Source organism: Manacus candei, unplaced genomic scaffold, assembly GCF_025592945.1.
Source record: "Manacus candei isolate 608988 ecotype Guabito, Panama unplaced genomic scaffold, ASM2559294v1 h1tg000052l, whole genome shotgun sequence".
In the NCBI taxonomy this organism is placed as follows: domain Eukaryota; kingdom Metazoa; phylum Chordata; class Aves; order Passeriformes; family Pipridae; genus Manacus; species Manacus candei.
The window spans coordinates 3,566,369-3,590,939 of NW_026138100.1; the positions used below are offsets into that span (position 1 = coordinate 3,566,369).

A 24,571-nucleotide genomic window follows, 5' to 3' on the forward strand; every position below is an offset into this window, starting at 1 on the left:
AATTTTGTAAGGTGGTTGTATGTGAGCATGTCAAATTACTCCAAATACATCAGACAGTAATGGTGTCATATGATGTTAATCTATTTACATCTCTGGTGTATTTTATATTGTTTTTGTTATTTACATCATACTCCTGTGTGGTGTAAAACAATATGTTAATTTCTTCCAAGTGCCTGTCTTATGCTGTTTAAAAATTAGATGCAAAACCTCTTAGAATGGCGATGACTCTGTTTTAAACTTTAATGATGACTATGAGATGATACAGCTAAACTAATACAAAATTAAACATTAAATCCATGTGACAACAGAGTGAAATTTTCAACAGAAAGGGAAAAAAAATAAGGCACTTCCCTTATATTTAGTTTCATATTCTGATATCTAGACTACACATTTAGCTGGAACACAGTGATGAAACTCAAATAATCCTTTAGTTTACAACTTGCAAGTATTTGGCCTTCAATATTTATTATGCAGTCTATGGCAGAAACAATTTCACATTAAACGCTTATTGTTACATAGATTTTAACAATTAAAATAAGAAATACATTTTGGCTGCAGAAAGAAAAAGACAAAAAACCTCCCTGTTCCATAGAGCTGTATTTTAGAATACACTTAAATTCATCAAAGTACATTTTCCCCTGGTTAACTACTGATGATTTATTTACAAACCAAGTAACAAACAATGTCTAGAAAATACCATCGCACCACAAATTATCTACATGGATATTTCTATTTCTCATACTAGAAAACAGCTAAGGAGGCATTTACTGCAGTACAATGTTCTCTCCTGAAATCTTAATGTGTTTTAGCAGCTAATACAAAATGCAGATGCAGACTGTTTTACACTAGTTAGAAAAGCAAAGATATTACGGGTTTGGTTAAGAAAAAATAGATACCTAGCAAAATGTAACCTTTTTGTTTGTTTGTCTGGGGTTTTTTTTGTTTTTGTTTTTTAAAAAATGGACTAATGCATTAACTGCTCCAAGCACTTCACATAGGGGCTGTTGATGGCTAACAAATTGAAAATGTTGCTGACAGAGCAACTGAAATTTGAGAAACTACTTGAAAGAGAAGACATCATCAGCCTGTGCAAACTTTGACAGGCTTATAGCTACATTTCTATTCACAAAGGAATTTATGGTAATGTAGTGTTTTGGGGATAATTTGACAATCAATAACATGGAATACTTTCATTTACTCATCTCTTTTAGAAAAAATGATAGCTTGTTGTTTTGATTTTACTCTTTTCTTACATGAGAAACAGAAGCAGAAGGTGAAGCTTGGAGTTTTGGGTTTTTTTTTTTAAGTGATCACTGAAAGAAATATTTTTCCTTTGAAATTGCAATCCTGTAAGAGAAGACCTCTTGAACTGCAAATGTGTTGTTCTAGATGACCGTGTTAGACTTCAGCACGCAAATAACCTGCACAGGAAACACTTCTACAAATTTTAAGAATAAATAGAGTGTACCCAACAGTATTAAAACTTCATATCACATTATTTCCCGTCATTAAAAGCTCACTTTCATTTTTCAAAGTAAGTTGTCCAGCCTTTGAATTTTTGTTTCCAACCTGTTTTAATACCACTGTAAACTTATCAAGAGCATGTCAGATTGCCACAGGTACAATAGCTGTGTTTTAGACTCATGTATGTATTCCTGGTAAACATGACTGTTTTGAACACTGGAGCCTGGCAAGCCCCCGTACCTCTTGGCTCTGCTTGCTGTTATATTTCATGCTTCTATTCTGTGCAAAGTAGATGTGCTGCAGAAGCAATTTGTGACAGACTGGAAAAGCAGATGCTTTCCTCTGTGGTGTTTTTTTGAGGGAAAGTATATCCTACACGTTCCCATAGCATACTGCCCAGACACACTGTGGCACTGGTGTGCAACTGCTTTGAGAGCCATGCAGCAGGAGACCCTGTCACGGCAGTGGAGTAGTTTCAGCTTCTTGAAGTTCCAACTGAAAGGAAAGAAATTGCAAATACAATGAACAGTTGCTTAGTATCTTCCCACCCACAAGTCTGTGTGTGTGTCTACATGTGTGCAGGTTTCTTTTAAGAGGAATTTATTTCTCATTTGCATCTACTGCCCTGCTGTATAAAGCTGAACACATAGGGAGTAAGGCATAAAGACCATGCCTTTACCATGAAGTAACAAAACACAGAAAAGTTTCATGTCTGGCCTTCAAAGACAAAAAAACATTAGTAGGTCTGAAAATTGACTTAGAATTAGAATACTTTGTATCAAGCCAGTTCTCTTTCTAGAGTGGAACTTTCTAAGAATTTCACGAGTATGGAAAGATATCGCTCCCTCCCTGTATGCTTTCTGTAGCAGTTAAAGAAGAGCTGGTATTTTAGCTGATACATTCTATGTTTCAGGATACTGTCTGACTTTTGGATTTTCAGTTAAAGTCCAGTTTAAATGCTGTGTGACACAGACTTACATCAGCAAACAAACCCAACAACCTCTCAGCCCTGGGTGTCCACAGTATCCATGTTAGGTTCAATTTGCATGCAGGCACAACAGCACTACAGATGTTTTCATCAAGAAAACCTGCTTACTGCACAGCATGTCCTGAAAGTCCAGAATCCCTTTTTGCTGCCCAGCAAATGCTGTACTAGAACTTGTTGAAAACAGGGTAGGAGACACTGCAAATCAAGGGTTTATGGCATGGACAGAAGAATCACAGATGAAACCTGAAGATTCACAAAGAGCCCATGACAGTACGAATCAGCTACAAAAGAAAGTTTGATTTTAAGGGTCTATTGAACTTCAACAAGTGTTTCATTGATGTCACTATCTTACCAGAAATGGGCTTCTTAACAAATCAATACCTTTAAATTATTATTGAAACAAAGTATAATTTACAAAGGAGATACATCAATTTTCTAAAAATACACAGAAAGGCCATTCTCTATTAATACAGGTAGATGTGAATCTGCCAAGGTTTGGAGTTACAGAAACTGCCCAGCTTTTTTGTGTTTCCGCAATAGGACTCACCAGCGTTTCCCATATTTGTTTACAATCTCTCATATAGCACTGAGAAAACTGAAAAGTAAGAAATCACTTTCTTCATTTATTTAATCAAAGTGAAACTAGCTTTCAATTTTTCCTTGTTTCAACTTAAAAATAGCATTTCCTGAATCCAATATCCTTTTTATTTCTACATGTGGCTGCCAATCCAAGCAACAAGGGCAAAGTTTTCAGGGCTGAGCCTTTGTTTACTGAACACATCTGAGGCCTCATTTTCAGCATATGAGGAGGATTTGCAGCTTCCATTAGGGCATTTAGACACTTCAGTAGTTAAGGAGAAAGCATCAGAAGCTAAAATTGCAAAATATAGTTACACAGGATGACTAAATAGTCCTGAAGATGTGCCTATACATCATTTGCTTAGTTGCTTCGATACATTCAGGTGAAACAGCTATAAAAACAGCTATAAAAAGAGGTCACAAAGAAACTAATTCATGGAAACAAATTTCTTGGATTTCAATAATTATTAATAATTGAGTTTCCTGATTATTTATATTTTTTGGTATTAACACATAGCAAAAATTTAATATATTTGGAAAACATAGTTTTCAGGAAAAGTAATCATCAATTAATTTTAAATTAAAAAAAAAAAACTTCTTTTAATCCTAGAGATAAAGTAATGCAAATAGTCTCAGCATCTGAAGTAAGAGCTATTTCAAAATACTTGCCAAGGTCTTTTATACGAATCAGGTTAATGCCAATGACATCAAAAACTCTCAACCATTTGCAAAAGCTAGTCTTTGGTCCTTATTACCTTACCCTACCAATACTGGGTCATACAGAAAAAAGTTCAAAGTAAGCAGTTTTGCGCTTTGAGCGTTTTTTTCAGGATTCCATCACTCCTTCTCCATGCAAATACACTTATAAGACTGCATATGCCTCCCTGAACTAAAGTGAGCTGAGCCTTTATGCTCACTTCAGAACAGATGTACCCTATGCATTTTACTGCAGGAATTAGTTGAGTGTAACACAGCATACATCCCCCCACAGATGTGAAACACCTATCTTACAACACTTCCAGTTTTTTGCATGCCTGATTAGCCACTGTCTTTTATCCCTCAGAGCTGTGTTTGTCTACTAGGCATATACAATTTCTATAAGTGTTCACACCATCAGTGTTACAGATCAGATGTGCATTTGCAAGATGCTGCTTTTCTGTAGGAGTTTTGAACTGATAGAAAATGCAGTTGTTCCTTCCACCAGTCAATGCTTATTTTTAAGTGCTTTAAGTGTTAGGCCTTATGTGATTGAGCCTTGCATTTCTCATTAACTTTAGCAGGAGAAAAGAATTCTCACTTGGCAAAAAAGGAACTTGTAGAACATCTGTTTCTTAGAAAATTATGTGAAATGTGCCTAGTACTATACAGCCCTGCCACTAGAATTCATACCAAATGCTCTCCAAGGCCTCGTCTTTACAAGAAAGAGCTTGTCAGTACACTTCGATCAATACAGATCTACGAGCTAGACTTTCTTGTACAGAAGGCACTTACCTGTGAAAAGAATACCCTGTCAATAGAATTGACAAAATCTGACTGTCTAAGCAAACATTGTTTTGTCTGGGGATTTATTTTCTTTCTTTTTTTCTTTTTTGAGAGCAAAAGCTGCATTCACTCTAGGGTTTTCTCTGTTTAAAATAATAATAATATAAAAATATTACATGTTACACTTTTAAGTACTACTCCAGAGAACCATTTTAGTGTAGATTAGTTCTACAATCTTATCTGTCATTCTGATAAAAGCAACAACAAAACTACCTCTTACAGAAATGTTTGTTGGAGAAAAAAGATAAATTAAGTTTAATATTAAGCTTTGAAAATGGCTTGCTGTGAATGTATTCTATAGACATTGTGGAGAGTGGGAAAGACTGCACCAAACAACTGCTGAACTGTAGTCCTGGGAGAAGGCCCAGGTCATCACTCAGTGAGCACATCTGGTAGAAGTAAACCAGTGGCAACAGCAGCAGCTGCTCAAGCAGGGACTGCAGGGACGGTGGTGAGGGAAGCAAAACTGTCCACTCCAAATTCTTTCACGAAAAGAGACCTATTTGCCCATCTATGAGGACCTGAGATTCCAAGTGTGGTCTTCTTCTCCTTGGCTCTGGGGAAAACTGATAACTTAGTTGCTAGGAAGAGCTACCAAAGTAGTCAAGCAACTTCTTATAGCTCTCTATACACCTTTGTTCCATGCAGGTTGTCTCTTTGCTTCAGTTTCCATCCTTACTGCCTCACTTGGATCTCATTACTGACATTCCCCTTTCTTCCCAGCACTCTTCCTCTCACTTTCCTTTCCCTTCAGTGTCTTCCCTTTCCCTTCTCTTTACATATACTTTATTTCTTCTTAACTAACTTCATCACTATTCCCTGAATGGAAAAAAAAATCCCTAATCAACAAAGAATGCAACTATGAGACTAGCTTCCTTCTTGTTGTCACTCTCAAGCTCACCTCACTACTTGGTTCATCCCTCCCTCTGCAGACTGTCTCCCTTGTTGGTGTAGGTTGAAAGATCTTTGTGCAAAACATATTCTATTCTGTGTTTGCCCAGTGCTCAAGGAAATAGACTTTATTTCACCAGACTCTGGCCAGTGCCACATAAATCTCTGCTGTTGGTAGAAGTGTACAACTCTCCTAAAAGTAATATAAAGATCCATAAGTAAATTTAGAAAATGGGTACATACACACCACACTTTAGAAAGTTGGAATTGTACTACATAAGAGACGCAATCCTGTTGTCGGACACATGCACAAAATTGACTCCACCGAGGGTTACAAATAGATTATTAACAGATGAGTCTCTCTAATAATTTGCTACACCTAGTGAATACTACATGTATATACATAGATACATATATGTATGTGCCTGTGCCAAGTTTGGCAGTTCTGCTCCACCATCAAAGTGTGTGTAAGACTGAGCAGGTGCCGATTTCACAGGCCATGGTTTGGCATGTATGAATCAGACAGTGGTGAACAAAAATACCAACTGCTGATGCTTAATAAAGCTCACTTTAGCCCTTCTCCCTTTCGACTGGTCCCTCCTCTTTTCTGATGCAATTACTGTTTAGTCTGTTTGGAGATGGTAATGTTCAGATTTATGGTTTCTGGCAGCAGCTGAGCGGCAGGTCTGCAGCTGCTTTCACAAGAAGCCACTGAATTCTGCACCTCAAGGAAACAGCCAGCTTGTGGCTAAAGTGGCAGCAGTGAGAAACTGGTGTGTGAGCAACCTTAAATATATTGCTGAAAGGTGATATGGCAAGGAATGAACCAGGCTTATGCCTTTAGTTCTTCTTTTTAAGGAATTACAGAGACAACTCAAACTTCTAGTGCTTGTGATGTGCTTGAATGACTTTCATGAATGTTAAGATTTGCTTTCATGTTTTGTTTGATGTTCACTTAAGGATGGGGATTGGAAATTCTCTGGACTAATTACAGGACCATGGACACTGAACATTTACAAAAGAGCTTCTTTGAAAAAGTAAGCAACCAAAGACTGAATTAAAAAAAAATCTATTTCTCTTGGTATCTGATGTGTCATAAAATGTCTGCTTCTTAAAGGCTTTTTGTACATGGAAAAGGTATCTTAGTATAGCTAAAATGGCAAAATGGCACAATAGTCCTTAACATGTATGTATATATTTATATCTATCTATCTATCTATCTATCTATTTATCTATCTATATCAAAACCCACCTTAGTCAACACATATCTGATATAAGAACTGCATGTAGACAAGCTTTTGTCTACTTCTTGCATGTCTTTCAGGAAAAACAAGGCCAGGTAGGCCTTCTCTATACATCAGTCAAAAGTGAACACACAGAGTTTTTTATCTTTTTATTCACTGCTGCAATGGGAGAAGAAGAGAGATCTGTATTTTGTCGCACTCCTGTCTCTATCAGAAGACCAGGAGTATGAACAGAGAAATCTGTGATTAACCTTCAGTCACCTGTTGTAAACATCCTGCAAATGAAATGCTGTTTTGTGTGCTTTGTACATGCATGCATGTGGGACCCAGTCAGGCAAGGTAACCTTGAAAACCCTTGACTTCTGAACATAAGCAGGGTAGAGAATAACTAGCACCATGCAGGACTGGGGTCTCTGTGTATGCATACAGAAGTTTCAAATATAACCTCAAAGGTGTTCAGACCTTCAGGTAGCTACAAATCAGTATAGACAGTAACTTCAGAATACATGTCATCTCCAGGCAGGTGGCCTGGATCCAGAGATGACATCTCCACTGCTAGTCATACCTGATGGTTAGTCCTATCCACAGTGTTGGCAGTGGAAGCATGGTCACGAGTGTTTTGTCGGATTCGGGTGGAGTTTTGCTGCTCAATGGTTGAGGAGGTGGGGACGCAGAACTCTCTGAAACACCTTTTGAAATTCTCATCTAGAAATGCATAAAGGACTGGATTAAGGCAGCTATTTGTATACCCTAGAGCAATACAGAAGTGCCAGGAGACAGTCTGGAAAGTAGTTTCTGGGATGTTGACCAGGGCTTTAATGATGACATAGATGTGGATGGGAGTCCAGCAGACAATAAACACTGCCACCACTACAAGAACCATCCTTGTGATTCTCCGCAGGTTCCTATCCTTCTCTTTGGAGCCGGATAACATGCGCACACTCTTCAGGCGTAAAATCATCAGCCCATAACACACAGTAATTATCAGGACTGGCATGATGAAGGCAAAGATGAACACACAGATTTTCAGGAGGTTCTCCCAGTACCATGCAGGGTGGGAGAATGCAAGTGTGCAGTCAATCGAGCCTGGGGAAAAAGGAAAATATCAGAGAAGAACAAGACGGTCAGTTTTTCATTTGCTTTTTTAAAAACTTTTTTAAATTAAATATCATAGGCAAATATGTGAAGATTTACTAAGTAAACATGTAAAATGAAGCAATCTGTGAGCTGTCATTTACACAAACATTGATAGGTCAGAGTGCTGCAAAACATGTATGGAGTTAGAAAAACAAAACCAAATTAACGTGTCCTCTTTTTCATTCTATTGCTTGGAATTAAATGTATATTGGAAAAGAAAGAGAGCTGAATTGTCACAAATGCTCAAACCTTGCCTCGTTTTCACTTTCAAAACCTAGTGAAAAGAAAGATGGCTTAGCTACCATATGTGCTAAGAGTTTGGGCATTTCAGGGCAACGAGGAAGAAAATGACATGTCACCTGGCAACTATGCACCATGGTGGGTTTGGATTTATGTTGACGTGCTGTCACTGTCCCTTTATGGAAGGTCTTTGAGCACCAGTGATCCAGAATTGTGCTTTCTGCTCTGTATCACATCCTGCCAGACTACATGCAACATATCTATGACTGCCAGCCCCAGTGGGAATATCCCGGATAAAGTGCAGGCTTCTGTGCTGTAAGACAACGTATAACTGCCCCACAGCAGAAGGCAGGCAGGCCCAGATGCTTTTCCAAACACTACAGTAACCATGTGGGGCAGCAAGACTTGCACAGACCACAGAAGGAGCTGGAGCTGCCTGTTGTAAAACACAGATGACATATAGTGCTTGTCCAGTCAACCACAGCCAGCTGCAAAATTGTTGAAGGGGCCCATTTGCACTGATACGTGCCTTATACAGATTGGAGGGCAGAAGCTAATTCAATGTCTCTACATTAAAACAATGCAGAAAGGAGTTTAAATGTTGGAATGAAAGCCAGACTTACCATGCCTGTATTTAGTAGTTGCCATGAACATAACTGGCAGGCCAATGGCAGAAGAGAGAATCCAGTTGCAGACATTGACAATTTTGGCATTTCTGGGGGTACGGAAATCAAGGGCCTTAACTGGGTGGCAAACAGCTACGTAGCGATCTACACTCATGGTGCAGAGTGTAAAGATACTGGTGAACATATTGTAGTAGTCTATGGATATAACAATCTTACAGAGGATGGTACCAAATGGCCACGTTCCCATCAAGTAATTCACACTCTGGAATGGCAGAGTACTTGTTGCCAGGGCATCTGCCAAGGCAAGATTGAAAATATAGATATTGGTGGCAGTCTTCATTTTCGTGTACCTAGAAAAAAAAATCAGCAACACATGAATGACCATAGCTGACACTGTTAAATAAAATTGAGTCCAGTGCATCATCTATAAGAAACTTCTGTAAAATAACGTGCTAGATACTGTCAAAGATCGTATTTTCTGCTTTTAACCAAATGACCTTGCTATGATTTACCTATATAATGTTGATAGTTCAGTGAGACATTAGCTAAAGGATGTAAGGAAGAAAAGATTAATTTAACTCGTGCTAAGGGAAAGGATATACACAGAAGAAACACAGAAGAAACAATATGATAGATGCTAAAGAACTGAGAAGCTGAAAAAAACCTGTACTTCTACATATCAGACACTGTACTACATGGATAGATTTTCTGTACCTGCTGATGTCATGCCAAATATCATAACCATGGTCTGTAGAAATAGAGAATTCATTTGTAGGTTGTGGAGTAGTAATGATGTAATTCCTCAAGGAAGAAGTACATAAGAGATTAGCATAATTATCAAGTCCATGGTGTCTAAAAATTCAGGCTTTTAGACTTTCTCATTAGTTTATAATCACAGAATTCTAAAATAATTGCTCTACTAATCTCAATGTCCAATATAAGTTCGACAGATGTTCCTTCAATCAAACAAGAAAACATCATATGCACTGAATGTATCAATAGAACCAGCATGCCAGGTGGATGCTGCAGCCCTGCTGTTTGAGGTAGGAATGCTCTCTCTGCTCTGCTCTGCAGTGACTATTTTGGCAGGAGGGTCTTCAACCTTCATTGCACTCTCTTCTCTCTGAGTCTGTGCTATTATAACAACACAAACCCTACTTCCTGAATTTTGAATATGTCACTCAAATCACATCTGAGAAGGGAGGGCATTTTATATTTTAATTTGTATTTGCTAAAGATAGAGTCCAGATTCCTCCTTAGTTTAATCAAATTTTTGAAGAACATTTGCAAGTCCATTGTGTCAGCTGAGCAGCACTTGAGATCCACTTTTTATGTGGATGCTATAGATTTGCAGTGGTACAATGAATGTTTCACTTTAAGTAATGTTCCTGGCCACGCTGCTCTCCTTGTTGCTGAGATTGCCGGGCACTGCGGCTGCCTGGCTTTTGCAGCAAGCATCAAATAGCTTGCTCTTCTGATAAAACTTCCTTCTGTTTCTGCAAAACTAAAAAGCAGGGTGTTTGATCAAACATTCAACAATTTATAGAATGATTTGCGAGAAGAATAGCCCATTTGAAAAGATCTGTCAGGGAACCTGCTGGGGAAGACAAAGTGTAAAATACAGTCTTTCATGGTTTTTATTGCTCTTAGATCTCTTCAGAACATGAGTCAGTTGCAAAAAAATCCCAATGACGGGGCTGTGTAGGGAACACACACTTGGGACCTTTTTTTGGTAGGATCTGCAGAAATGCAGACTTCATGCTGAATGGACCTACATAGCTCTTTATGATGAACATTTGAAAGCATTGATACTGGATTTGTTCTCTCATTTTCTAGTACTATGCACAAGGAGCCACTAGCAACCCTAATCTCAAATTAGGGTGGTTTTTAAAAACATATTTTCAAGTAGATCCAAGCTCTTTCTTGACTGCTGTCTTGAGAAAGTATGATCTGAGTATGATAGTTCCTAGTTTTAAATAAAACCCATATTCTGAAAGTCCTCTAAACACTTTTCTTACTGCATTTATCTAACAAGATTGTAATATCAACATAAGAGGACGCAGTTGCTGCAAGCATTCATGACTCTCTCTCCTGGAAACTGGAAAAATTTACAGGAAAAATGTGCAGGATTGCAGTGTGGGAGAGATACACAGTAAGCTGAAGCTCTAAAAACTGTTTGGAGGAAGGAGAAAGTATTTCCTGGGAATTTTGCAGAGGAGAAGGAAAGCAGCAACATTTTTATGTTGCTGCTAAGCCCTGTGGTTTATCAAAACGAGTGTCTTTTCCATAGGTCTGAGGACATATTCAGGTGTATCCAGAGAGCTAACCTGGAGGTTTGATTGTGTTCTGAGCAGACACATCCAGCTTGCTCCTGTCTGATCTGCTCAGGCAGGAGCAGCAACAGAGAGGCAGTGGCTCTCAGCTCTGCACAAACAGGGAAAGGTGGTGAGGAGTCTGTGCCCTCACCCAGGCTGCTGATCCCTGCTCAGACGCCCGTCCTAGATGATTGTCTTATTTTTATGGCTGGACAAGAAAGCACACCTGGGAACACTGCTCAGTGCTGCTGCCATCACATATGATTCTGGCACAGTTCTGTCTGGAGAGCACATCATCAGATGATAATGATATCAGTAATTAAAGCCATTCTTTAATGGCTTTAATCAACACATGACTCAGCTTAGCATGTTAGAGGACACACAGAAAAAAGGTCTGAATAAATGGAATAAAGTTTCTTTACTAGGAATGGGCCTTATCCCACTTAAATGCTACATATTTTTCCCTTTTGCTATCTTCTTTTCATTGACAGTTTAAAGGTTCTTGGACTTACTTTGTTTAATGACCACTACAGACTTAATGAAGGGTTTTGCTTGATGTACTCTGTAATCTTTGTACTTCTAATCATGCTGTTCTTACAATGAACAAAAGCATAGCTTTTGTGGTGATAGAAAGTATTTACCTCCACAATTGCCTAATCAACAAAAGCCTTCTGAAATTTACAATATTCTTTTCAGTGAATTCTATGGGATTTGGGCGTTTCTCTGTACTGAATATTTCAAGATTTTATAAAGGGCTTATTTCTGAAAGGTACATTTTGTAAAATACCCATTTTTCCAAATAAGTAGATTAGCAGTGTCCCCAGAATTCCTTTTGGCATGAACAAATAAATACTGAAGCAATTGATTAATGTAATTCTAACAGCATGAAAAATAACAGTCCATCAAAATGGAGCTTTTCAAAGTCTTGACTTTAGCTATTATTATACATTTTGCTGAGGTATCAGTCAACCTATTTAAACAAGCAGCACAAATATCTCCATCATCCAGACACAGATGTATACGTGATGAGATTTCTATACTTCAGAGGGACTTCATAATACCCAAACTATTGTGTTTATAAATACAATGTTTTAAAAGATACTACTTTCACATTTTCATTCAAAGCCACTAGAGAATCTAAAAATTAACAGATATGTAAAAAAAGAATCTTAAATGCAAACCCATGAAAATCTGGATACTGGTATTTAGACTACATTAAAATTTCAGCATCTAAAACACCAAGTATATTAAATTTTGCATTACAATGAGCAAGGTTGTAAATGAAGAGGGATGTTCACTTTGGGTGACATTATTTCTATTTTACAACTCTGTAATGAAAAGAGTAATAGAACATGCTGATTCAATTTTTTTCAATATTTAGCAAAATACTGCTCTTGATACATACTCAAATTAATTGTGCTCATTATACACTAGTGGGCACACTCACTAGTATGCCCTTCCTAACTCCTCGGCGCAGGTTTTGTATCATAAAACATTTATGTTTATGAAGTGTTGTTTTTTTGGTAATAGTAGATGATAGATCAGATTTACTAAAGTAAGAATACATTTTATGTCTGTCTAATATTTTAGGGAAAACACAGCCTTCCCCTTAATCTTCAGTCCAACAAAGCTTTAAAATACACTTCAAGTTTGAAAATCTAAGCTGCAGAGGTCCACTCAACTGGGATTTGCTCGGAATAAGAAAAAGCAATAGAGAAAAGAATGAGAATCCTGCTCAGATAGTCATCAAGTTCCTAGCATTCAAGGATTAATAGAAAGTCTTGAAAAGGACTCTTCAACTGCCTGCCCATGGGCTGCTTGTAATTTGCAAACTGAATAGAAGGTTCACCAGATTAACCTTAGAAAGACCCCCCTGTTCCATTGCACAAAGTGTAACAGCACCTTGAACAGCAGCCACAAGCACCTTCCCTTCCACCTCTCAGACATGGAACAGGAGATGTGAGTACACTTGTGATTCTCTCTCTTTCTGCAAGAGACATGCCACAGCTCTGTTTCTGGCCTGTCCACTCCAATAGTTTATTCCACCTTATCACCTTTAAAAACTTTTGAAGGGTCACTTCTTTTAGGTTTCCATGACTCAAGAGTAGAGACCAACTAACATGAAGAGCATCTATTTTCTTGAAATTTAATGAAATTTTTAGTTTGCATAACACTTTATCTAAGCCTAACAGACACAGTTTGTACGCTATCAGAGTCATGTCCATACTGCTCCTTGGTCAAGTGGTTTACACCCATGTGGATTGTTGAGCTATCCCCTCCTCCAGACCCTTTGGCCCTTCTGGACCAGATCAGTTTTACAGCATCCTTGTACCAGTGAGCTGGTGCAAAGAAGCTAGAGAGGTGGTCCATGTTTAGCTTAATGAATAGGGTAATACATACCATTACAAATTAATTTGAAAAAATTTCAAATTAATGTCTGAGTAACATCAATTAAGAAGAAAGCAGAAATGGTCTTTTGCACTTAGGAAATGGGCTGGCCAATGACAGACTGGTAATAACTACTTTCAGCAACACAAAGGCATTCAAGGTTTTGCCTACAGAATGCTAATTTGGAGACAAAGACTACTTCAAGATCTGTGTTTAAGTTCAGAGCAAAATACATGAAAAACTGGCTTATCATAGAGATTCATTGCAGAAAGCAGTCATTCTTGAAAATGGTTTGGCTGTTGAAAGAAAAAGCAGCCAGCAGTTAGGTCTTGCATACAACCTGATGTAACCCTTATTGATGCTGGAGGAGATTAGATTAGTGTTTCAAATTTATGTTCTTCTTGTATAAATGTCTTGTTACACAAATGAAGAATCATTATGTGCATACATTAGATTAGTTGAGGTCACCTTGAGTGGGAAGATTAAAACAAGTGAAGTACAGCTAGTTGAATCAATTTAAATGAACTTTTTTTCCATGGCTGTTCTGGTGCACCTTGTACATGCAACTCAAAATCTGTAGGAAAGGGGATTTTTTTTTTGGTGTATTTTCCTAAGATAACAGGTACTTTCAATTTTTGTTGAGCACTCAAAGCTTTGACAAAGGTCATGTCATACTCAGGATGGTCTGGAAAAACCCTCAAAAATTTATTCTGTCTGCCAATCCAACTAGTATATTTGACACTGAAATGAAGTCTCTTAGATAGGCCATATTCTGGAAAGTACCTCTGAGCTAAAGGGTCTCATACAATGGACTTGACGGATGGCCATCCTATCTTACTGTCCTTTTTCTTTCTTCTCATGGTAATGGGTCTCTACAGAGTTAAGGACATGTATTGTATCTCAGCCACAGTTGTGATGTGTGCTGTGGTAGACTGTAACCTCTTAAAGTTTTGAAGCCATATATATTCTGGAGAAGTCTAGCCTTCCTGTCTGGGAGTACGTGATTTAATCAGCTTGAAAAATTAGTCTTTGATTTTTCTATTCATGGGTACTTTAGAATCCTTATGCCTTAAGTCATTAAATTCCAGCTCTGGGTACAAGCACCATAAATTTGGGTACAATCCTTATAGGTTATTAGGCAGTAAAGCCACCCAGATTGGAGGTGCCATCCTGTGGTTAAAAATTTACTCATCCTTTTATTTATGTTCTTCTGAAGAGATCATATACAAGGCTGTAATTTTAAAATAATAAGCCCAGAGTGAAATCAAGCCAACAACAAATTGAAAAAAACCCCCACTCTCGAGCAGCTACAACATAAGAGCAGAAAGCATTCACACTTGGTTGCAATGAAACTGTGCAATTTCCATCACAGTCACTTACTTACTCCACCAACCCTGAGTTTGAGGGCAAAGGCTGAAATGGGAGAGTGAGGATGCTTTCACTGTCTTTAAGAAAGACAGATGCAGTGGTTGTTCCCTTCTGTTAAAGTCTTGGATCCTGACTCCCAACGCATCGCTACCTGGTCACTGCTGTGACCTGTGATGGTGGTTTAGAGAGAAGAAAAACATATGAATATCAGGTATCCCTTCAGGTCTCAAGGTATGACATAGTACAGAAGTGCAGTAGATCTAAAAGCAAAGGGCTTAGTTATTTGACATATTCAGTAATACTTCACATACATTATGCTGGAGGAGCCTTCCCCTCCCCTCTTCACTCACTGGGAAGGGGATGCCCATTTCTCGAAGGAGTTCGAATGTATTTGGTGAATGTGGATCTGAACACAGGGCAGCTAACTGCTGGATTGTAGTTGCTACCTCTTTTCTCCCTAATAATTTGTTTTCCCACTGCCAAGTTCCTTTTTCACTTTATTCTCCTCCATAGCACAAATGAAATTCAGTCAGAATATCAGCAATGTCACTTCGTGTTATCTTGCTAGCACCTTTGACTTCCCAGCTTATCCTTTCCTTATGCTGGGACAGGGCCAAGGTATGTGCAGATCCTGCAGTATTTGGTTACAGGATATAGAAGTAAGCAGGGCACGTTGCTTCTTGGGGAGCAGCACCAGCTCAAGGCTGTTTCTCCTGTACTCAACCCATCAGCAACTTCTCTCAGACCTCAGCTTTGGGAGAGGGTGAGCTAAAACTAAAGCCTTTAGGCAGCGTCAACTTTAAACTCCAGTGTCAGTCTTTCTGGGAGTAATGCGTCTAAGAGAGTTGTGAGGACATCTGACTCATCCTGTTTTCCTGTGTTGGGCTTTGGACTAAAAATTACTTGCTGCTGTCTTTATGTTTTGCCTTTTTTTTTTCTTTTGCTACTGCAAGGCAGTATATAGAGGTCCTCTTTCTGCTATTTAGTTTGAACCAGTGAGTTTAGTCCCTACCTGGAGGAAAAAAAACAAGATTCTTTCTCTTGGGAAAAACAGCTATTTTCAAGAGGAAGGCTGCTCTTTTGCTTTGATGTCTGACTGAGAGAATTAACAAGCAAGGAGATTACTTCAGACAGTACACACAAACTCCACAGTAGTCATAACAGGCAACTATTTTATTATTTCTCTCTTATTATTTTTGCGCCTTTTTACTTTACACGTATGTACAAAATACATGCAATGTATTTTCCTGGCAGAAACCCATACAAAATAAAGCTGATGTGATGCATTCTTTGTTTTTCCCAAAAACGGGAGAAGAACGAGTCAAGAACAGGTTTTTATAGATATATCCCTTGCCACACAAATATTTAAGATGTTGCAGTGTCTTGTAATTCCTATTACCCTAATTTCCTTCTCTTTTCCCAGATATCATAAAAAGCTCCTTAATGATAAAAACCAAATGACAGTAATATGGAAGCTCCAGTGCCCAAACAGTCATCTGCTGGTACACTTATTTCCCTTCCAGTCTAGGTAAATGGGGAGAAAACTACTTGCCAGTTATTTCAGAACTTAATCTGTCCTGTTTGTTAAACCACTTTTATCCGAGTCTTTGTTTGCCTGGTGCTGAGGTATATATGGGTCTCTAATAAAGGTTGCTGCTTTCATGGTTATTTGTAACACATCTCCCTGAAATAAATCAATGGTGCTAAAAAGACTAACTTCAATATATTGCCATTATCCAGCAGCAGGTGTTTATTGTTGAAGTTTTTGCTTCGCTAGGAAGACACATAAAGGAAAACTGTTAGTACCTTCAATTTAACTTTCTTCCCTCTGCCTTCAGGGAAGTGTGATTGAGAGTAAAACCACTGACTACATCTTTGATAACTGTGGTGACATTTTTCTAGAGGGGACAAGTTAACACCTATTTTGTCTGGTTTCCAGGTGCTGGTACCCTCCTCCTGATTTGTAGATTGATCACCTGAGAAAAGGACTGTACTTTAAACATCTCCTGCTCAGGTCACACATAGACTGTACAGATCCAAGTAATGCTAAGTATACAAGGTATGGTCTCCTGTGTACAAGAGATTGGGATCTTCTAGTGAGGCTGTTGAGTGTGATCTGGAAAGGAGTGACAGAAGTGGGAGAGATAGGGACTAGGGAGAGATAAATGCAGAGGAAGGCTTGCCTGTGAAGGGAGAAAAGGGGAAAGCAGGAGATGGTGGAGGCTGGCATGACAGAAAGAAGGAGCACAGTTATATGTTATGTGAGAAAACCAAATCAAAAGTACTGGGATCTCTACATGACAAGGATGAGATTGTGTCTGAAACTGGGGCTCTGATGGAGGTACTGAGACTATCACCTTATGAGAAGGATTTGGGTAACTGGCTCATTAGATGATTTTTCTATACAGGCAGTACATCCTAGGGCTGAAAATTCGCACTGTACTGACTGCTGTTCCCTGTTCCCCCTTAAGAAAGAGACTTCAGTCGGTTGGAACTGCTCCACACAACACAATGAGGAGGAGATGCTCCATTTTACACAGACATATTTGTTCTGAAGTTTTACTCCTGATCTGAGATACAAGATCTTATAGCTGATAATTGAACACTTCTCAGTAAGAAGGTGGAAAAAAATCTATTTCACATCTTTCACAGTTATTTGACTAGCTGTGGTTTGTCATCCCTACCTTTTTTCATCATGTAAACTCAAAGGGAAATATAAATAAAATTTAGAAGTGTTTGACTTTAAACAGATGAATGAGAATGCATCTTATCACAGCTGGGCTAAGCTGTGGAACTCCTTGCTAGTTAATACCATTAAAAGCCCAAAAGGGAGCAGGGGGCTTTGAAAGATACTTATCATATTCCCCTTTTCAATACCATAAACCCAAACTTCAAAGTATAAACCAAAAAAGGCACAGATGGCTATAAAAAGAATTTCATTAGAGATTGGCCTAACCATAGCAATTCAGAAAATAGTTGCTTTTGGATTTTTTAAAAATATAGTTATAATAAGTGGATTCGTATTTTGAAGAGAATCATCAGGTACAGAAAACTTGTTTTTACTTGGAATCATCATGAAAATAAACCATATTTTGAAAATATCTGCTAATGAAAATCTCTACAACATCCATCTTAGAACTCCTAATAATAACTAATGGTAATAACAATAACCAACTTAAAATCTTCAAAAATGCTTCAAATACTTGTTTCAAAGCAGCTTGGTTTAGAAGTGGTAAATTTTGTGACTTATTATTTCCAATCTTAGTTTTGATTCTGATTTCTTTTGGTACTGCTCCATGTTAGAAATGTCCACAAAAAGCTACCGAACAAATGCTGATGCAAACTGCAGCTCCGAAAGTCTCTCTGCAGTCTAACAGACTGTTAGGAGGACAGTCACACAGTGTAGTCTCTTTTTCTTCCACTCTTTGGCTAAACACCAGCTGCTGGCTATGGCTGGAAAACAGGCTAGTAAGCTTAACTATGATTTTGAGACATTTGGGCTTGGATCATATTAGGTTTGAGATTTTTGAAAATATGTCACCTTTTGATCTAGAAAAGTTATAAAAACTTATCAAGTGTGTTCAGCAAAAGCTATTCTTGATGATTTGGAAATATACTGTAAGTTAAAACAAAATAAAGCAGTATTTTGGGATTATGTTAGCTAAATAGCTCGTTAGCCATTAGCTTGCTAATAATTACATAATATAAACAGTCTGCTTACAATATTTTCTACTTTTACTGAAGTCATGAAAAGGTGGTAACATTTGACTTATTTTTATAAAGAAATTTAAAAAAAATCAGGAAATATTTAACACTATTAACATAATTATACTCTAGGAAAAGTACAGTGGGATCAAACAGTTTTTTCAAGAGAAATTGAGTCAGTAAGGGTTGTTTTCTGCTCAGAAGTGCCTGGTGGTAGCCACTAGGAGAGCCAGCGGGTCTGTTCACCTGGGCCCGACATGCTCTTCTGCTGCAAGAGCTCATTGGGACCAGGTCTGGAGATGAGTGTGGGGCTGCAGAGCTCTCACTCACCCTCAGGGGCCTCTGCTCCCTCACTGAGATGGGGTTTATCCCCAGGTTTCAGCCCAATGTATTTTGACCATGTCTGTAACTATATAATTAAAAAAAAAAAAGAGAATACAGAGGTACACATTCCATTTTATCTGTCTGCTTCCCTTGATCTTGGTGGAGGGAGGGGAGCTGCTTGCTAGTCAAACATTTACCCACTAGCAAAGGTTGGTAAACTCTGTCACAAACAGTGTGCAAACAGGGACACCTGCCTTTCTGTAAGGAAAGATGCTGAGGGTCACCCCCTTGCTATGCTGCTGACTGGATTCAGCTCCTGTGCTGTTTCTACCCAATCTGACTCCCTTAGTTCTGTCTCCACTGGTGCTGTGAGCTGTATCAATTCATAACTGACATTACTGGATAAGGCTGCTGTGGCTTTAGAGAACAGCTCTTAGCACTGGGATGGAACCTTTTCTTTGCAGTCAGTGGAACAGGCAGGACACACACTTGCAAAAGCAATGCCACCGAAATGCAGAGTTCATGCATCTGTGGACAGGAAAGAAAAGAAGGAATTTCATGCATTTCTTGGTTTCTAAGTTCCCTGAGCTATGCTGCTATAAAAGATGCCACAGGTCTTCTTACATACTGCATAACACTACGTCATCTTGCAAAGAAGAACCCCCGTTTTTTAGAAAAACTTGCTTTGCTTCAGCCACTTTCAAGCTTGTGATGATTTTCAGGATTTTTCTCTAAACAGACTCTCCACTTCTGTGAACATGTAAGAATATTTATTCCTCTGGTCGTATCAATTCTTTCTACAATTGAAATTTCAACCCAAATTCTGTTCTACTCAGTAAAACAGTTTTCCTGCAGTGTCAGTGAGCTGAAGTAATCAGACCTTTCAGTGCTCCATAGTCTTTCCAGATTAGATGATGCTTCAGTCCCAGCTCTTTTTTAAAAAGCACTGTTAAGATCTGTTTTGAGAAAAGTAGAAAGATTTCTCTTAATTTCAGAGAGGGTTTCTTTCCTCTCTGTGTTTGTTTGTTTGGTTGGTTCTTGTTGTGGTTTTGGGGTTTTTTTGGCTTTTTTTAAAAGCAGTATAATCATTTACTCTAATGAAACAAGATATTTCCTTCCCTTGCAAAGGATCACAGAGAACCTGAGACGCCTTTGTTTATGATATGTGACAAAATTAATAGCAAATCAAATAAGGAATGACTCTGAACTGGAGTAACTTCAGTGGCTGTTGGTGGAATTACAGTTCTCTCAGGGCATTTGGCATCATGGAGGACTAGGGCCTCTGTGAGCTATTCCTCTCTTCCAGACCTGTGATGCTCAAGATTTTCACCAAGGATCTATTACAGCTTTCTAGCATATTGCCTTAATCACAGGGCATATTCTTCTTTCCACTCTAATTGTGTGACTAGTATCCCACCGACTTGATGAGAAAGCTGGAAAAGCCTATAGATTACTGTGTAAATTAATGCAATGCCATATGGTTCTAATTGTACACTGTCTTGTTGTACTCTGCAGCAGCTAGAAGTAGCATTTGCTACTGATATAGCCATAACAACACTGTGTTCATATTAGTAATATACACTTACACAAAGAACATAAGGAAAATAGATAATAAAAATTATCAACAGATTTTTCAGATTACAGGAAATTCATGGCTGTCAGTAAAACATTAAACTATTACTGCTGTCACTCAGAGACATTTTTTGGTACTTGACAAAAGACACAGCTCAGTGTTAGTAACATGAGGCTCAGCCTCACATACTACATATAAAATGTGTAAATATTAATTCAAGGATGAAAGCATTCAGCTGAACAAGAACCATCTGGGTGGATGAGAATGCATTAATTATAGAGTAACGTGTATATATTGGAAATCCATGGACCTGCTTTGCATGAAGAGCCTTTTCATATCGATAATCACAATACATTTCTAACTCCTTCTTGGACAAGTCTGCTTTCTGACCTCTGTTTGCCCCAGCAGGGATAACAGAGTGGCACTGTGGAGTGATCATCATAGTTCCTCATCAGGCCAGCACCTGCACAGCTCTGGCTCCAAATCCTTGGATCTGCTTCATGCAGAAAAGTTTGAAGAATAATAATGTTTATAAGAATAATATAATTATTTTAAAAAATATTTCTAAAGAAATCAAGCATGAGATATTAGAATGCAGCACAGTGAATATGAAGTTACTGTTGCTTTCACTAGGGCTGGACTCTGAAAGGTAAGCAGGACAGACTTTCAAATATCTAAGCACCTACCTCCCAGCTCCCAGTATTTTCAAGAAAACTAGGTACCAATATCACTTAGACATCTTAATTTTTAGTAGTCTCAATTCTTCTCAAAATTAATATGAAGTTCAATGTTTTGTTCTTCCTTAGCAGGTAAGGTGGGAAGGTAGATAAAGAAGGGGAGTTTTATATGATGCCGAATTCAATCCAGTGAAATGCTGGCCTCCTATGTGTAGTTGAATGCAAGGGTGCAAGAATGTGAGCACATATAGTCACCATTTTGCATATACATATTGTATGATTTGAAACGCTGTCATTTTGGTATAGCTTGCAACAGAAAATAAATCACTAAGTTCCCTATTGCTGTCCAGATATACTCTACCTACAGAGAGGCACAGAAAGGAAATGTATTTTTATGTTGCTTAAACCACAGATCCTATTCAATCATTAACATGTAAACTCTTTTTTTCATCCCAAATTGCTAAACAGTTGTGTGATAGTAATTGGGAAGGAATTCTGTCATACCAAAAGCTGTTCATGCACAGGAGATCTCGGTTCAGTCCTGCCTTTGCTACTGAATTCCTGGATGGTTTTGGACAAGCCATTTAATTTGTGTTTTCCTCTGTAAAATGAAAATATATTTTTGCTGTCTTCTATTGCTTCTGGTTTTTGTTTTTAAGCTGTCATCTCAGGGAAAGATGCTCTCTTTAGATAGAAATCTAAATACAAGTGCCTCATTCGATTTGGCTTTGTGGTGCAAGTGTAATTCAATTAATTACTGTAAGAAATATGAACCTATTATGGATTATGCCCAGTATAATAAATACATAATCCCAGGGACAACCTGTGGCATATTTCTCTGCTGACAGCTTTCCTGGCTCTGTTACACTGTGCATCTGCTTTTTCTCCCAGAGGAATGCATTCAACACTGCTCCAATGATTGCAGTCATGCCCCCGTTCAGAAGCCTTTCTGCAGCTCTATCTTCACATGGACAGCTTGAGTTTCAGACTGACCAAAATCACAGGACAGAAGAGAATCTCCCCAGCTCTGTGCATGCAGCCTCTGTAGTTAAAACCACAAGGTTTCTGAACTGCTCTAGTCTGAACCACTGATAGATATTACTTGTGTTCCCACTAGGTCTATGAGATGCACAGGCTTTGCAGTGACATCCCCAATATGTGCCGAAGGAAGCATCCTCCGCCCTGCCGCAGCTCTCAACCTCGGCCGCCACCTTTACCCCCGGCTTTCTACAGCTGGCGCCGTCAGCGCTGCACCCACGCACCACAAAGCCACCTGGTGCCGCTGGCCTGCAAGCGATGCCGAGACACAGCCTCTGTTCCTGCGGCCACGGCACTTATGCCCGACGGCTGCGGCCCCGACTCCTCGGGGAAGGCACCGTTCAAACGGAGAAAGGACGCTCTATACCTGGGGAAAGTGGAAGTGCTGGAGCTGCCCCCACAGGGAGCGTGCCCCTGGGCCACTCCCGTTCCCCTGCTTAGCTTTTCAGGGCTCAGCGGATGCTTGGTTTGGAAACGACGAATAGCAAGAAGGCAGAGCAGTTCAGTCAGCTCCGTCCTGTCGCGCCCTGCCACCTCGCTCCCGCCCTGTCGTTCCCGGGAGGTGGCAGTGTTCCCCCATAGAAGCCACTCGGCCCGCTCCGCTCCCAAACCGGCAAAGGAAGCCCTTTAAACTCCCTCTCATCCGTTTTCCACCGATTTACGGAAAACGGATTTATCGCGCGTGATCTGATCGGTAGAAGGCCAGGTGGGCTTGCGGGAGAGAAAGTTGCGAAGTGCCGCAGCACCGCCGGAACTACGCGTGATCATGGCATACGTACTTATTATACACGTGTATACCCATGTATGTATATGTACATGTATATCAATATACATGAGGCAAAGGATCTCTAAAGACGGGCACAGAGATGCACGGGCATCTCTCAGCACGGGCACAGAGATGCGTTTAGCCGCGGTGCCATTTACATTTTGCTCGTGCATTTGGGAGAGGTGGGTGGAAAAGCGCGACGATGCGTGTCGGCTGTCCGTGTGCCACACTGTACCCGTATACGCTCACAGGCGCCCTTTTAAATCCTCCCTCCTCAGGGGACAGGTGCGGGATTCAGGCCTCGCTGGACAGGGCAGCTCGCAGAGGTGCTGCAGCACGGAGGGTCCGTAGGACATCCCCGGACCCGCAGCGGTTTCTTACGGACCGGCCGTCCCTCACGGCCCCACAAGTTTCTCTTCCCTGATCACCCGGTCTGGCTCCTTTCCCTTCCCCGCAGGGGGAAGATGAGCCTTCGCACCCCCAATGCGGCCCCTTACGCGCTGCCTGCCGGAGGGGGACCGCAGCATCCCCCGCGGCGGGGCTCCGGCCCGTGGGCTGCGGGGCGGGGCAGGGCGGCACTCACCTGACGATGACATACATGACCAAGAAGTTGCCGAAGAGCCCCACGACGCAGACCACGGAGTAGAGGGCCATGATGGCGATGGCCGTGAACACGGAGGGGCCGCCGCCCGCGGGCGCGCAGGGCCCGCCGCCGCCCGCGCTGCCATTGCCGCCACCGCAGGGCTCGGAGCGGTTCCAGCCCAACGCCGCCGCCGAGGTGTTGCCCCAGGCGCCCGGCGGCGCGGCTGTGCAGGGCGGCCCGGGAGGGCGGCAGGCGGAGGCGTTGGCGGCGAACGGGACCTCCAGGGCGCCGGCGAGGAGCGGCGCGGACCCGTTGCCCAGCAGGTAAGCGGCAGCCATGGCGCGGCCACCTGCTCCCCGCGCCCGAGGGACGCGGTGCCGGCGCGGAGCTGCTGGCGCGGTGTCGGGGAGGTGGCAGCACTCGCCAGCCCCGACGGAGCGCCCGCCGCTGGGCGCGGGCACATGTGTGCGGCGGGCGGGTCGGGGCGGGTCGGAAGGAGGGGCCTGTGGAGGCAGGAGCGGTGGGGCCGCCGGCCCGCCGCCCGTCGCCGCTCCTCCCAGGCCGGCGGGGAACGGTGGCGGCCGCTCCCCCGCCCCGCCCGAGCGGAGCCCTCCCCGGGGCGCACCTGGTGCGGAGCAGGCGTAGGGCAGCGGGCGGCGCGCCAGCAGGCTTCCCCTTCCCTGCGGGTGGCACTTGAAGGCAAAGCGCTTAAAATGATCCCTACAAGAGCGCCGCGGGCATCGGAGGCAAACACCGGAGAGAAAGTCCCGGGGAAGATTGGCTTGGCGGGATAAAGGCTGGTGCAGGGAGGAGATCAGTACGCTACTGATCAACGTAGTGATCCAGGGATCTTGACAAAACGATGTCCTCAGTGATTATAGAGATAACTGAGCCGTATAATAAAATGTGATGAACTTTACGGCAACACGAGGGGTGATTGTGAATAGAATTGTCTTTTGGAAGTGACTCGGATCTCACAGATCCTCAGGATTTTCAGAGAACTTTCTGTGCCAGAGCTGCAAGGATGCTCTCCCATAGATGTTATTGTGATTGTAATAGGGTGCGATAACACAGATAAGGAAAACATCAGCATCGTTCACTTCAACTGCACATGCATTGTACT

The 24,571-nt window shown here is 40.8% G+C and overlaps 1 protein-coding gene across 1 annotated transcript; it reads right to left on the bottom strand.

The window, feature by feature from the left end:
- Nucleotides 1–580: 580 nt before the first annotated feature.
- OPRM1 (opioid receptor mu 1) lies at nt 581–23,915 on the bottom strand. The gene is made up of 4 exons (XM_051801692.1): nt 23,449–23,915; nt 8,709–9,061; nt 7,274–7,794; nt 581–1,959 (listed from the first exon to the last, which is right to left on the bottom strand). Exons 1-4 carry the CDS (start codon nt 23,784–23,786, stop codon nt 1,921–1,923), a joined length of 1,251 nt encoding a protein of 416 aa, XP_051657652.1. The 5' UTR covers nt 23,787–23,915; the 3' UTR covers nt 581–1,920.
- Nucleotides 23,916–24,571: the final 656 nt, after the last annotated feature.

What these genes read in the sequence shown, in the direction of transcription:
- OPRM1 (XM_051801692.1), bottom strand. Translation starts at nt 23,786, where the DNA reads ATGGCTGCCGCTTACCTGCTGGGCAACGGGTCCGCGCCGCTCCTCGCC. An exon ending in GTCATGTATGTCATCGTCAG is followed by an intron (nt 9,062 to 23,448) that starts GTGAGTGCCGCC and finishes TTTTTTTTCTAG; the next exon opens with GTACACGAAAATGAAGACTG. An exon ending in TGGATAGGACTAACCATCAG is followed by an intron (nt 1,960 to 7,273) that starts GTATGACTAGCA and finishes CTTTCCTTTCAG; the next exon opens with TTGGAACTTCAAGAAGCTGA.